The 15813-nt window shown below is 37.5% G+C and overlaps 1 protein-coding gene across 3 annotated transcripts in view; it reads right to left on the bottom strand.

Moving 5' to 3' along the window:
* The window catches only part of HGF (hepatocyte growth factor), an 80095-nt gene that overhangs the window by 42160 nt on the left and 22122 nt on the right, over positions 1 to 15813 (bottom strand). For all 3 annotated transcript variants that reach the window (XM_040644317.1, XM_008686185.2, XM_008686184.2), the window contains 2 exons: positions 12442 to 12562; positions 10967 to 11085 (listed from right to left, as the gene is read on the bottom strand). In XM_040644317.1, the coding sequence (XP_040500251.1) occupies positions 10967 to 11085; positions 12442 to 12562 (240 nt within the window). The remainder of the gene's footprint in view (positions 1 to 10966; positions 11086 to 12441; positions 12563 to 15813) is intronic.

The raw sequence follows: 15813 nt of genomic DNA, 5'->3' as shown, positions 1-15813 counted from the left end.
TTGAAGTGTCCAGTGGCCAAGAAATGTGTGAAAAAGCACAGAAACACCTCTAAATATCAGCTGATGTTGATCAAGTTTAGCCAAAGCAACATGTGCGTATCTTCATATACACAAACATTTTTGCAATATGTCTACCATGCACACTGAAAATACTAGAATCTCACAAATAAGTGACTTCCTCACAAATAAAACATTTGTTCAAGGGTGTTAGTAGTGGCTACCCTTTGGAGCAAATGGAAAATAGTTATATGATCCTTAGTGGCCTATGAGTGAAGAAGCGTTTTTCTTTGATGACTGACACAAAGTTTTCTATTTGGAAATGTTTTACAAAGAACATGTGCTACTGACATTTTTCACTGTCCTTTTACGACATAATCAAATACCATGGGTATCTCTTGGAACATTCATTTCACTTTGCTGGTATGGATGTGTTCTGATGTTGGCTATAATATCTGGTCGTGAACTTCGAGATTTGAATAGATTTTTTGAGAGAATAAACATTAACTGTTATGTAATCCTTGAGATGAACATCTTGCCACCCAACAGAAAAACCACTAGGACAAGATGACTAATAATAAATCTAATCCATTTTCTCTGTGAAAGGCTAGCCAAAGTTTTGCTGAGACACCACACGGCCCTGATGGAGGTCTGTGAAAGGCAACTGGAAAATATGAGTGCACATGTATGTACAGAGAGTCATGCCCAGAGCTCCACTACCTTTACATGAACAATAAGTAAATTCTTACATTTACACTCCCCTTTCTCCCTCCCCACCCCGAATCTAAATTTCACAGTGGTGGTAAGCTGTTGCTGTTCTTTTGCCTATATCTAGGAGCAAGTTGTTCCATAGGCCATTGGACAAATACCTGCTTATTCCTTGGAACACGTAAGCCCAACCCAATATATTCCCACTTCAGCTACTGAAGAGCAACTGAAACATAGGGTTTACTTTATGATGGTCCCTGGAGATTGAAAACAGTGTGTAAAGCTATTCTCTCATCAATGGACTTGTGCTCTTTGAGCCACAAATGGCAAGATCGGGCTCAGTGAAAATTTAAAGAGCTTCTTGTTTTAAAATTGACATGGAAAAGAGTATAAAGACCTCCAAAGTACAAACCTCAAATTGCTTGCACGTTTGCTTTCTATGTGAACCTAGAATTCCTATCTAAAACTTTTCCTTGGACTTTATCCAAGACTTTTCTGGTATAAAATGCTCGAGAGACAAGACTTTCATGAAAGGTCTTCAATTCTATACTCTTATTCCTTGGAAGATGACTTGAAAAAGACCTCCAAGTATAAGATCTTTCCCTTGAGAAAGGGTACTGATGGTATTGCTTTTTTCCTGACTCAGAATATAATGAGATTTTATGTCTATGAATCTCTGTTCTAGCCTTGGATGAAGTAATAAAATACAGAGAAATAAAGGCTTTCTTTAAGAAAGAAAATAATTTGCTAAAATTCTTTCCCCAACATATAAACACAGGTTACATATTCTCTTAAAATGACACCAATGTACATTGGTTACTGGAAGGAAGAATTCTTTTATTTATTTACCAATGTCAACATGCCTGTATTAGTCTGCTTGGACCACCATAACAAAATACCATAGACTCGGTGGCTTAAACAACAGAAGTGTATTTCTCACAATTCTGGAGGCTGAAAAGGCCAAGATCAAGGAGCCAGCCAATTTGGTTTCCAGTGAGACCTGTCTTCCTGGCTAGCAGATGGTCAACTTTTTGCCATGTCCTTATATGGAGGAGAGAGAAAGATCTCTGTCTTACTCTACTAATAAGGTCTACTCATCCCAGCAAATTAGCATCACATGTTTATGACCTCATTTAATTTTAATTACCTAAAAGCCCTATTCCAAATACAGTCACATTGGGAAATAAAGGCTTTAAATTATGAATTTGTATATGTGTTGGGGGGGGTTGCATGGTTCACTCTATAACAATAGTTTGAGTAGAAAGCTATCAAAGATCTGCCTAGGTCACATTTCTAAAATGGAGAGTTGTTTTACAGGTATAAAGTTTCAGTTGTTAGATGAGTAAATTCTAGAGAACTAGAGATCTGTATAACATACTACCTATAGTTAACAATACTACATTATATATGCAAAAGAATGAAACTTGACCACTCTCTCACATCATACACAAAGATAAACTCCAAACGGATGAAAGACCTCGATGTGAGACAGGAATCCATCAAAATCATAGAGGAGAACATAGGCTGCAACCTCTTTGACATCAGCCACAGCAACTTTTTTCATGACACATCTCCAGAGGCAAGAGAAACAAAAGAAAAAATGAACTTGTGGGACTTCATCAAGATAAAAAGCTTCTGCACAGCCAAGGAAACAGTCAAAAAAACTAAGAGGCAGCCCACGGAATGGGAGAAGATATTTGCAAATGACTCTGCAGATAGAAGACTGGTATCCAAGGTCTACAAAGAACTTCTCAAACTCAATACACGAGAAACAAATAATCAAATTTAAAAAATGGGCAGAAGATATGAACAGACACTTTTCCAATGAAGACATACAAATGGCTAACAGACACCTGAAAAAATGTTCAAAATCATTAGCCATCAGGGAAATTCAAATCAAAACCACATTGAGATACCACCTTACGCCAGTTAGAATGGCAAAAATGGACAAGGCAGGAAAGAACAAATGTTGGAGAGGAGGTGGAGAAAGGGGATCCCTCTTACACTGTTGGTGGGAATGCAAGTTGGTACAGCCACTCTGGAAAACAGGGTGGAGGTCCCTTAAAAAGTTAAAAATTGAGCTACCTATGACCCAGCCATTGCACTACTGGGTATTTACCCCAAAGATACAAATGTAGTGAAAAGAAGGGCCATATGCACCCCAATGTTCGTAGAAGCATTGTCCACAATAGCTAAATTGTGGAAGGAGCCGAGATGCCCTTCAACAGATGACTGGATTAAGAAGATGTGGTCCATATATACAATGGAATATTACTCAGCCATCAGAAAGAACGATTACCCAACTTTTGCAGCAACATGGACGGGACTGGAGGAGATTATACTAAGTGAAATAAGTCAAGCAGAGAAAGACAATTATCATATGGTTTCACTCATTTATGGAAAATAAGAAATAGCAGGAAGATCGGTAGGAGAAGGAAGGGAAGAATGAAGGGGGGGTAAACAGAAGGGGGAATGAACCATGAAAGACTATGGAGTCTGGGAAACAAACTGAGGGTTTCAGAAGGGAGGGGTGTGGGGGATTGGGATAGGCCGGTGATGGGTATTAAGGAGGGCACATATAGAATGGAGCACTGGGTGTTATACGCAAATAATGAATCATGGAACACTACATCAAAAACTAAGGATGTACTGTATGGTGACTAACATAACATAATAAAAAATTATTATAAAAAAATAAAACCTTTAAACTATCTCAAAAAAAACCCAATACTACATTATATACTAAAAAAATGTCGAGAGTAGATCTCAAGTTAAGTGTTCTTACACATAAAAAAAGTGGAGGGCAGGCAGGAAGAAACTTTTGGAAGTGATAGATATGTTTATTACCTTGATTATGGAGATGGTTTCATGGGTATACGAGTATGTTCAAACCCATCAAATTGTATGCATTAAATATGTGCAGGTTATATCAACTACACCACAGTAGGCTGTTAAAAAATTAATAAAATGGTTCTGAACACTTATGTATCTAGAACTTAAAAAAGAAGAAAGAGGAGAAAAATAAGGTAAAACGTGCTGAAACTTGTCTATTTTTTGGTAAAGAAAAAATCATCAAGACAACGAGCAAGTTGGGGCACCTGGGTGGCTCAGTCAGTGAAGCATCTGCCTTTGGCTAAGGTCAAGAACCCAGAGTCCTGGCATGGAACCCCGCACTGGGCTCCTTGCTCAGCAGGAAACCTGCTTCTCCCTCTGCCTCTGCATGCTGCTCCCCCTGCTTGTACTCTCTCTCTCTCTCTCTCTCACTAGCTCTCTCTCTGTGTCAAATAAATAAATAAAATCTTTAAAAAAAAAAGACAACCAGCAACAAATGAACAAAAGTAGCTCAGGGAAGCATGAAACCTTAGGATGAGTTGAGATGATAGGAAAAAATCTTCCTGGGTGGCAATGTCTGAGAAAAGCTAAGTTGTCACATGAAAATCTAGAACCACAGAAAAAAATCCAGGAGATGCACACACACACACACATACACACACACACACACACACACACACACACACACACACGAAAAACTACCATTATGTAGAAATAACATTCATTCATTCAACAAATATTTCTTGAATCCCTGTCATGTCCAAGGCAATGCACTGACATAAAAAGAGACATTAAGTTTGCTCTGTTGGAACTTAACAATTTTGATAGAGCTATTAATCAAATAATTTCAAAAACAAATGTAAAGACCAGACTCCTTATAAGAAGTACTTAGAAGGAGAGGTTTATGGTGGTATCAATATATAATAAGGAATTTGACCAAATCAGGGAAATCAAATGAAGAAATAATAACTGAGGAGATAGTAACTGAGTTGAAATTTGAACAATGAGTAGCTGTCAACTGGGTAAGGAAGGAAGAAAAAAATTTTCAAGGCAGAGGAGATGGCAGGGGTAAAGGGACTGTAAATGAGAATATGGAAATTATGAAGTACAAGAAGTAAGCTATTCTGGCTAGAATAGACAGCATGGGAGGAAATGTGGTAGTAGAGGAGGTTGGAGATATGGGTAGGGAAGTAAAAGATGGTTTTGTTTTGTCTTTGGAAATCATCGAAGGGTTTTTACCTGGGGTGTGTATGTGTATGTGTGTGTGGTGTGGTGTGCTAGGGATGAGAAATGATATACTCAGATTTTTATATCATTCTGTTTGCAATGTGAAGAAGGGATTGAAGGGAAAAACTAGTAAATATGGATTCAACTCCTATTTAAATATTCAAGACAAAAATAACACTCTCTTGGATAAAGGAGACAGTGAGGGAGTCAAATGGCCAGGTTTGAGAGGTGCATAGAAGATAAAATTGACAGGTCTTAGTGATGGACCCAATGTGAGGAGTGAAGGAAAGAGCATGTCTAGGATTATTCAAGGTTTTTGGATGTTAAATGTAATGGTGGCACCAGTCATACAACAGAGAGTTGAAAAGCAGATTAGACCATCCTACAAGATAAAAGAAAAATATCAGAAACAGGTGATAGATGATAGAAATCTCCAACTGGGTGAGTCGCCGGGGGTGAGAGGTGGAAAACAACTGGAGCAGGCAACAGGTATATGCCAGTTAATGTATATTCGAATGGGACCACACCCATTTTTTCTGAAAAATATAGTTACTTTTCATTTTAAATATATTGTATTAATTAGCATCAAATGAGATTACTATTTTTAATGAATTAATATTTTTAATTTATATTTTAACTTCCAATACAGTAAATATTGATTTATATAGCCCACATACACAATTTGGGGTTCTCAATAATGGTAGAGTATAAAAATATCTTCAGTCCAAGAAGTTTGTGAACAACTGATTTAAATAATCAATAAGATTTTCTATGAACATCAACCAAAAGACAGCTTTTCAATTGCCAAAGAACTATTTTCACTTCAGAAGAATATAATTACTCCCAAAAAATAGTATTATTTCTCTCTGAAAGGCAGTGAACTAATCTATAGAACAAACTGTTATTCAGAATATAAAGTGATTATAGAGGAAAATCATAAGAAAATCAGTACTTCATTCAGATACTATACAGGGCTTCCAATCTTGTTATATATTTGCAATGTCTTAAAATTCCATATACCCGGATATCTGTTAAAAGTTATATAGCCAGGTAGACCCAGACGTGGATGGTGCAGAGCAAGGTCATTCTGTGGAGCACATGTGAAAGATGGTCGTGGAATTTTTAAGGGAGAAGGTCCATAAAGACACTCCCGCCCACTATCTCCTTCAGGCCAGCATTTCAGAGTTCAGTCCCATCCAGTTCTGCTCACTCAACTCAGACTTTCTCAGGATAACTTGGTGAAATGACTCCCTCTATGGGACTCAGTGAGCCTACCTCAAAATGGAGATGATTGACTTGACCCAAAACTGAATCAGAGTGACACTGGCCCCTGAAACAATCGATTGCCTTCTACATGCTCCTGTTGCCTGAGGAAGAAGCCTGGTAGAGGAGGAAGAAGACAGAATAGGAGCCAGAAATAGGATGACATTCAGGGGTAGGGCACAGAATTCTCTCAGGAGCAATGGGAATGCCTGGACCCTGCTCAGAGGGCCTTGTGCAGCAATGTGATATTGCAGAACAGTAGGAACCTGATCTCTCTGGGTGAGGATAACTAACTTCCAGAAGATGGGATCTGCCCTTGGGTATCTGCATTTTCCTTCTGTGCCTCTAGGGAGCCCCTGCACTGATTGAGATAGAAACCCTCTTGACTCAGAAAGGAAAGCTTCATAATGCAGCATTTGGACTTGAAACTTTACCTTTCTTCAGATGGTCTATTTACTTCATTCTACATCAGGGGTGGTTCCAGAGCTTAAGTATGCTAAAAACTTATGGCAAGTTTAAAATATCCAATTCCCTCTTTTCTACCCCTGTGCTTTTGATTCAGGAATTGTTAGAAGAAAACTGGATATGTGCATATTATACTGTTCCCGATGCATTCAGAAGGAGGCAATCTGTTCATAAAATTTTGAAACCATGTTTTGGCTTTCTTAATGTATAATTGTCAAATAAAATTGTAATATATTTTTAAAAAGGTATATAGCCAGAATATTTGTGAGCGGTTGCCATTTGGGTAGAAATCACCTTCTGAGGAATGTGGTGTGAAGGATAACTGAGAAGGCCTGTCCTGGAACACCGTGGCCGACATTCACTTTCAGGGATGCACTCACTGTAGGATTAAAAGGTTGAAAGCAAAGTGACAGGAACAAATCTGTGGTTCATCCAGCTATTTAACAAATAAAAGGAACAGAGCACAGGATTCAAAACCTTGGCTCTGAAAGGTGTCAATATGCCAATGTCAAGGCAATGTCAGCTTTTACTTTATAGTTAGAGCCAATGCTCCGAAATTTCCATTTTATCATAAGCCTTGGAGTGTTTTGTTCACTTCTACATCTCCAGAATCTAGGAAAGTGTTTGACGTATTAAGAGCTAGTCAGTAAATATGTATTGAATAAATCCTATGGAAAAGGAGCTGCCAATTTTCCTTGTGTTTTCTGTACACTCCCTGGAATTGCTGCTCTGCAAAAGTTTTGGCTGTCACTATTTACTTAACGATATTGCATGAGCTTCAGAAAAGACGAAACTTAGATGTGCTCTGAGTACAGACATCAAGCACCTATACCTCGACATAAGAAGAAGTGAACTTTCTTACCTTTGTCCGCAAAGTTACATCCCTCTCAAATATGCATCACCTATTCAATAAGTTAGAAAATATTTAAGACTTTCCTCTTTCTCTATCTCACTTCCCGCTACATCCGATTTGTCATTATATATTGGACACCCAACCTCTTCAATATTGTTCACATCCTTCTTCGCCTTGTTATTCTCACTGCTTGCTGCATTAATTCACATGACTGAGTTAATGCAGCCTGTTCAAATTAGCCCTTCTCAGACCCACCTGCCTCCTTTCTCAGCCCTCTGCACGCCAATTACTGGGAATGTATAGTAATTCTTCGGGTTCAGTGGTCTTCGGCTGGTGGTGGTGTTTTGGTTTTGCTTTTGTTTTTTGTTCCTGTTACTAAAAGAATTTTGAAAAAGTATTTATATTCTCTCACATGTTTTTAAGTTGACATCTACATTTTTTATGGCAAGTTTAAATAGCTGCAAAAGATGTGATTTCTAGCATATGTTAACTACTGACATTTTGAAACCAAAATTTTTATATCACACTTTTAAATTGATTAACGGACTCTAAATGATGGAGTGATTTGATACCTACCTGTTCCTGCTTAAGTGTACATTATCAAGCTCTTTTTCTCCTTGAATCATTTTTTTCCATTCCACTTTAGCCATGGAATGCTATTTGAATTTAATGTATTTTATGTTGGAGAGGCTTTTATTCTTCACCCCATCATACTTTTCTGAAAGATTTTTATATTTCAAAATTAATTATTTAAATCTCTTGTGACCACAGAATTCTAAGAGATAAATACACATATATACCACACACATATATACACACAAATGCATGTATATATGTATATATTCTGGATAGAGTTATGTAATTATTAATAGTACATAAATAATTTTTATACCCCAGGACAATGGACTGCATTAAAATTCAGGAAGGATGGGCAGTTTGCCTTTGTTCAGTAAAGTAGGAAAGGGAAATTGTGAATGGGAAGGAAGGATTTTGAACTTAACTAACCCCTTAGGAACACATGCACCTCAAGCAGAAGATTTGGGGCAAGAATTCATATGGAAGTAAAGGAGCTAGAATTTGAACCTCTAAGCTGTCCGCACCCACAGACCCCTAGGACAGTCTTTGTGTTCCCGTGGGTTTCATGGATACCAATTTGGAGACTTCTGTAATTAGCTTATGTCGTACAGCAAAAGTGAAGAGATTATGCAGGTGTAAGTAAAGTCCCTAATAAGTTGACTTTAACGTAATTAAAGGGAGCTTACCATGGGTGGTCCTGACCTAATCAGGTGAGCTCTTTAAAAGAGGATGTAGAAGTCAGAGGCTCAAACTAGCAGAAAGCTGTGCTGTTGGTCTTGAAGAAGTAAACTTCCCTATTGTGGAGAGAGTCATGCAGTAGGAAGTATCAGACAGTCTTTAGGAACCAAGGACCTCAGCACTGCAACCACAAGAAACTGAATTCTGCCAACAACCAGTGAACTTGGAATGGGATGCTGAGTCTTAAATGGGACAGCAGGATTGGCGGGCACCTGGGTCATGGCCCAGTGAGTTCCTAAGCAGAGAACCCACCTGAGTCATGCCTGGACTTCTGACCCACAGAAATTATGACATAATAAGTATGTATTGTTTTAAGCCACTAAGTTATTGGTAATTCATTATACAGTGATAGAAAACTGTTACACGGCTAAAACCATCACCAAATGTCTTGGTGTTGCATCATAGGCTGTACTGTAAATATAAGCCAAAATATTTGGAAGCATATTCATAAAACATTATCTCATATGCTTTCCAGAATTGCAGAATGTCAACTTTCATTCGTTTGAATAAAAATGTAGTCTCCATATATGATTTTACAAACTAAAAGCTTTCCTGTAATGAAATATTTCTAAAATATTCCCAATGCTTAAAAGATTATTTTGTTCTTAACTATATAGGTTTGGCTTACAAATTCTACCACCCTTTTCTTAGATTAACATCCTATAAACATCATCCGCTGTTTAACAAAGCCATCTGCATGCTAGTTGCTTCTATCCAGCTTTTCTTTGGACAGAAAAGAAAAAAAAAATCTATGTGAGGAAGTGTCATACTTATTTTATTTCTCTTCTCTCACAACGTCTTTTAAAATAACCAAACAGTGGTTGGTAAATTAATAGGAGGGCAACAGTGAATGTGCAGATGAGTATGCATGTGAACATGTGTGCGTCTGTGTGTGTATTTATATGGATCTTTTTCCAGAGACAATTTGCAAGAGTACCTAAAATACACACACACACAGAACGGAAGGGCAACATGTTGGTTTATAGTACCTTACCTATAGGAAGTAGTCCAAAACGATGGAAAGCTTAACAAGATTTTAAAAGTCAGTGAGTGGAACTAACCTAATCTATACAGAGAAACACTGTCATAAGAGTCATCTTTTATTTTAAGGGACCAAACAGATGATTCAGTTGCCTTGGAACATCGTGTTCACACTGAGAGCCTACCAGATTCTGCAGTTATTTCACATATGCCAGACACATCCTCTGCCGATGGGCTTTATTTGAGTTGTCCAAAACATTGCCTTTTTATTAGCAGGTCTAAGTGGAGAGAGATTTACCTTGGCAGTATCACACTGTGGATAATATTGAATTAAGTTTGTTCAAAGGAATATCCCCAGCAGGCTACTAGGAAAATATGCAAATACCTATCCCTATCCTCAGAACTGTCCACTTATCATTTAGGCTGCTGGTACCTGAACTTATGTAGATTATTTGTCTTTATATATCCCTCTATATATGCATATCTTTATATCATCAAGAATTTATAATGTAATTATACCTTACTAAATTCATGTGATTCTACTGGTCTTAGGATCCAGCTGAAAAAATAAGACCTGCACGGCCAAATCTAATTATCCAGTATTATTTCAAAGAGTAAAAATGTATAAGTTAACCGTGGAGGAGAGGACCAAGTATACAGATTTAAAAGAGCTACCACAAAGCAAGTGAGGAAAGAAATTCAGGAGTGTTGAGTAAAGGCCAGTACATGGAAAACAACCATAGCACAGCTAAGAGAGGTTGGAACAGAACACAGGCTGTGGACAAGGCAGCCAGAGAGGTGGGAATCAGCCATTAGAGATCAAAGATGTCTGTGAGATTCTTCTAGTAGACTTATTAGTCTTCATGCAACTCTGTCATTCACCAGAAGAGGCTCATTGTCAGTTGACAGCTCATTTTATGTCTGGGGAGGAAAGGTATGGAAAGGATACCAGATTGGAAGGTAAAAATCTAAGGTCCTAGCTTTTATGGCCCTAATGACATTAGGATACTGCACATAACCCCTGATCTTTTTCTTCCTCACTGGATTTTTTTTTTAATAACATAAGAATGAGACCATTTAGGCCTTTGCAGTAAGTATAATTGTTTTGTGTATATGTGTTCACTTGCATATTTATCTCTTTCAAAACAATGACTCTCTGAAAATTCTGAAGATTTGGGCAGAATTATGTAACACATTCTTAAAATATTAAAACCTACACACATTAAACATCAAGCAAAATAGCTGTTAACCTGTCTCACTAATAATCGCCTGCTTAGATCCAGTCTGTGAGAGGAAAAGGAAGCAATAAATTTGACCTTAACTTACCGCACATTTTAATTGCACAGTACTCCCAGGGGGTGTCAGGGTCAAGAGTATAGCACCATGGCCTCGGTTTGCCATCAGGATTGCGGCAATAATTATCATCAAAGCCCTTGTCGGGATATCTGCAAACCACACCAAGAAAAGTGTCATGTAAATCTGCCTGGAAACACCACCCACCCCTCAGCTCACAAAATAACATTCAACATACTACTAGATGGGGAAGAAGAGATTTTCTGTTGCGCCTTACCAGAACTGCTGATTATCAACTATTGCATCTGTTAGCATACATATCTAGTAAGTACAGAATGCATCCCCTTTGCTAATAAGTTAGATCCACTTGGTACCTGTCCAACAGTTGAGGTCCCAAACTGAATCCTCTTCTCACAAAGCCCAGTTAAGGACAGATTACATAAACATGACCTCACGTAGAATGCTCATTAAGAAAAGGGGTCCTTTTCTGGGGGCAGGCTTAAAGTTCAAACTGAAAGTTAGGTTTCAATAGTTCTGTTACTAATGATAGCTCAATTTTGAAAATAAGGCCCTTCTAGGTCATGCCCTCTTCTCCACCATGGCAAGAGAGAAACTCCATCACACCACTTTCTCTATACCCTCTTCCTTTTAAATTAACAGAATCTTGAATTGGTGACTTGATTTTAATTGCTACCATATTCCTTCTGCCCTCACTTAAAAGACAATAGATATACTTAAAAAAAAATTAAAAACAGTTTTAATTTAATTTAAGAGAACAGCAAACAAACAAAAAGATAAAGAAAAACACCTTTCAGAAAGCTGGAGATAGAGCTTCCCCTATAATTGTTTGCATTTTTATTCTTTATAATAGAGGGAATTTTTTCAACTCAATATTTCATATGAAATGAATGAGCCAAAGTAGACATATATATTTTTTAAACCATTTAAGCTCAAAACTATTCCTGAGGAGAAAAGTAGACTTGGTTGCATGACTTCTCCAGATTGGCAATTGCAAAAAAATGCTAGGATAAAGCAACCAAAGAATTGTTTGCTCCACCTTTCATTCCTTTTGTATGGGCAAGACCTATGTCATGGTGTCACACATGTGACCCCACTTTACCTAAGTCACTGAAGATGTGGCTTTAAAGGATATTGGCTTGTATTTAGCAATAATGCCTCCTCCCATAGCTTGGACTGTGGTCATTATTTAGTGAGCCTCTGTCTTTTTCCTGCCATGGAAAAGAAAGAGGAAGCTTCTGTTAGTGCTCCCCTTCTGCACCCCACTGATGCTCCTGTGTTCAGGACCATTATGATTTCAGGGACTCAGTCTACTCAGGAGAGACCAGTAAAATGTATAGCCAGCATTCTCATATACTTCATCATAAGTCCCTTTGCCCCAAGACTATCCAGAAAACATGATACAAAGAGAATTTCTAAGGAAGTTTGTCATGAAGCAAATACCAGTTTGTAAAAAGAATCATTGGAAGCAGGATTTGGTAGTATTTTACCTTTCTGGCAAGAATTTGTGCCGGTGTGGTGTCTGATGATCCCAGCGCTGACAAATCTTGCCTGATTCTGTATGATCCATGGGACCTCGATAACTTTCCCCATTGCAGGTCATGCATTCAACTAATAAAATTAAAGTATGCATGTTAATTGCTTCTGACAGCAAAATCAAGAACACCACTGTTCCATTGAAAGAACAGTAAATCACCTGTTTAGCAAAAAGATTTTTAGAACAATTTACGTACCATTTTAATGTTGAATTGGAGTCTAATGTCTATAAAGAGTTATATAAAATACTCCCTACAGAGCTTTTCATACAGTTTACATGGGATTTGTGTAGTTAGTGTCATACACATTTACCATAGAGCCAGGATGCTACCTTTCTAATTCTTCAATAGCTGTCTAAAAGGCACCCAGAAACTGGAAATACAAGGTAGGCCCTTGAGATCTACCCTTTGTTGGTCTACAATGCACAGGATTTCAGTGTCTATACTGGCAGCAGAATAATTGTCTTCTCTCTACATACCCTCCAAACACATAAATAGGAAATAGACAACTTACAATGAGTACACATCATACCCCTAGGGTTATTGTCAAAATCAGGACCACATAAACTTGAGAGAGCAACTTCAAACGTGGTACCAGTCAAAGAACAAGGATATTTTAAAAGAAATCATGGCTCCTTTCTGTTCCTGAGTATCCATGTCAAATAACTGGGCAGACTTACATTCTTATCTAGACTAGGATAGAAGATGACCTGCTATTGAACTCCTTGTACTCACTGTCTTTAAAATGTATAAGCTCATGTAATTATGCAGGATCCTACTGATGATTCTGTGAGGTTAATTAATAGTTCTCCTCTGGCTGGCCTCTTATGTCACACTGAAAACTCTGAATCACATCAGCTAGCTGAAAATGAGACTTCTCAAATGGACAGGTTGATTTGTAGCACAGCAGGAATCCTGTGGAATAAATCATTGCTTGGCTTTCTTACAAATCCGGCAAATTTCCCCAAACACATCATTTGTATCTTGTGACTACTCATCATCTAACTTTAGCCAAAGCAGAGAAAAGACATCTATGTTCAGCTTTATCCACTGGTATCTAGCCTAATAGGTATTTGTAATAATTTGGGATATAATATTAGAATAATCACTCCTGAACCTTTGATTTTTATAATCTAATAGGACAATAACTATTTACTTTCTGAAATGTGAGACCATTTGGCTTGATCCATCTACTTCTTTTTATGTAGCTTAATCTATGAACAAAACAAGGGACCGATTCAGCTTCCTCTCGTTTGATTCTGAGATTCCCCAGACTACAGTTGGTAAGCACCTGAACTATAAATGAGAGGTGCTCTGTTTGACCAAGGTCATTTCCACATTAAAATGCTCAACATAGGTTATGCATGATCACATCTTAGCTTTCCAGTTGAATGGGGTACAGATTTTAGTTCCCTTTTTCAAAAGAATACAAAGTTCGATATCTTCACAGAAAATAATGTGGCATTTATCATTCTTTGTTCCTTTGTACTGAGAGAAAAAGTAGAATAGAATACTATGGTCACACATAAGAAATAAGTATCCACATGTACAATCTCTAACCTTGTATGGTGCACCGGAATCGGAATATATCTATGTCTTCTTTAGCAGATGCAAGTTGATAAGAGTATATCCCTTTCTAATGAGAGTGAATGAAAGGATTTTCTGTGAAGCAGTATTGTGGGGATTATTATAAAGCGGTTTTCCTGAGCTTCAGGATTTTTAATTTTCTTAAGGGAAAATAGCTATACAAAGTAAACGGATGATTCTCTAAGACAGCTGCTTTACAGAATGAGTGTGGTAGATCACTGCTTCTCCAAACCTTAATGTGTATAAAAGTCGCTTTGAGATCTTGTTAAAGAGCAGGTTCTGATTCAGAGGATCAGAGCAGGGGCATCAATCATTAGTTCCCAGGGGATACTGATGAGTCTGGTCCTTGGCATTCATCAGCAAGTTTGTGGATATTTCATTCTATTCTAGAAGTTTTAAGTGTTTGGTCGTAATGGCTTTTTAGGAGGGAACGGATTTTACTTGGATATTGAAGGATGGATGGATTTGGATAAGCTATTATGGAGCAAAATGACATAAAATGGTACAGAAACATAAATTAGTGTGTTATGTTTATAGCAAGGTGAAGAGAGAGTTATGGATGCAATCGCAGACCTAAGGAGATTTTTAAAAATAATAAAAGTCAGCAAGAATAACGTAAGAAGTTGGTAGGCAATGAAAGTTGTTATTCGGGTGGGAATAAAATGTATCCTGTCATAGAACTGAGATGATAAATATATTATAGTTATAAATTCTTGGATTACTCAGTACTTTTAACATATAAGAAATCATTTGACCCTTACAATGAGGAAAACGAGGCTCACATGAGTTTTAAGGGACTTACCTAAAACAGAGAATGTCAGACCTGTGCCTGGAACACAGACAGACCTTCTGACCCACAGTCCAGGGTTCATTCCATTCTTCCTAATTATCTTTTTGTCTCATGTATTTTAATTTGTTTCCTGTGCGTTCTGATTGGTCATACTTTTAAGATAGACTCATAGCAATAATTTTAGAAAGTCAATCTCCCTGCCTTCTCAACATTGTCTTCATTACCCTCTGCCTTCTTGTTTATAACAGTAAGTTACCCTGTTGTATTCTCACCTATTGGAGGACGGGGAGAAGGGGAGCAAGTGTATTGGCCATCTTACTTGGGCTGAAAAGTTTGTTGTTTCACTATTGCTTCAAGCCATTAGGTTACTCGTAAAAATTACCTCAAGAAAGCCAAATTAAATGCATAGTCACTTTTGAAACTACTCAAGGAGGTCCATCTACTCAAGGAGGTAGGTGAAAGTATGATCTGCATAACACTGCATAGGGCGAGGGTCGCCCCTCTTGCTCCATTTCCTTTTGGCTCTTTTTTTTTTTTTTGCCAGTGTATCACCCACCGGTTCTAGTAAGTTCATCCTTTTAAAAACAAACAAACAAACAACAAAAAAAGCAAAATACAGTCCCTGATCACATAAACTCAAACTAAGTAAATGTTTTTATTCATAACTAGAGTAGTTTTCCTAAATATAGCTCTGGCCTAAATGAAAGTAGAAAACTATATTAACTACACATGAATTGTAATATAAATAGGATTCATTTAGCATCTTTCTCATCATACTAACCAACTAATACAGAAATTATTGTGTTCTGTTTTTCTCACTTATAAAACTACAAGTGATCTGAGTTTACAGACTAAAACAATTATTTTGAAAATATCTCTCAGAAAAATCCATGCTGGTGATTACTTCAGCAAAACTGTATGTTTGAAATATGGATAGTTTCACAAACCCA

The sequence above is a fragment of the Ursus maritimus genome, unplaced genomic scaffold (genome assembly GCF_017311325.1).
Source record: "Ursus maritimus isolate PB19 unplaced genomic scaffold, ASM1731132v1 scaffold_3, whole genome shotgun sequence".
NCBI lineage: Eukaryota > Metazoa > Chordata > Mammalia > Carnivora > Ursidae > Ursus > Ursus maritimus.
Note: the sequence above shows the minus strand (reverse complement) of the source record. Positions and strands in the feature narration are given on the sequence as shown.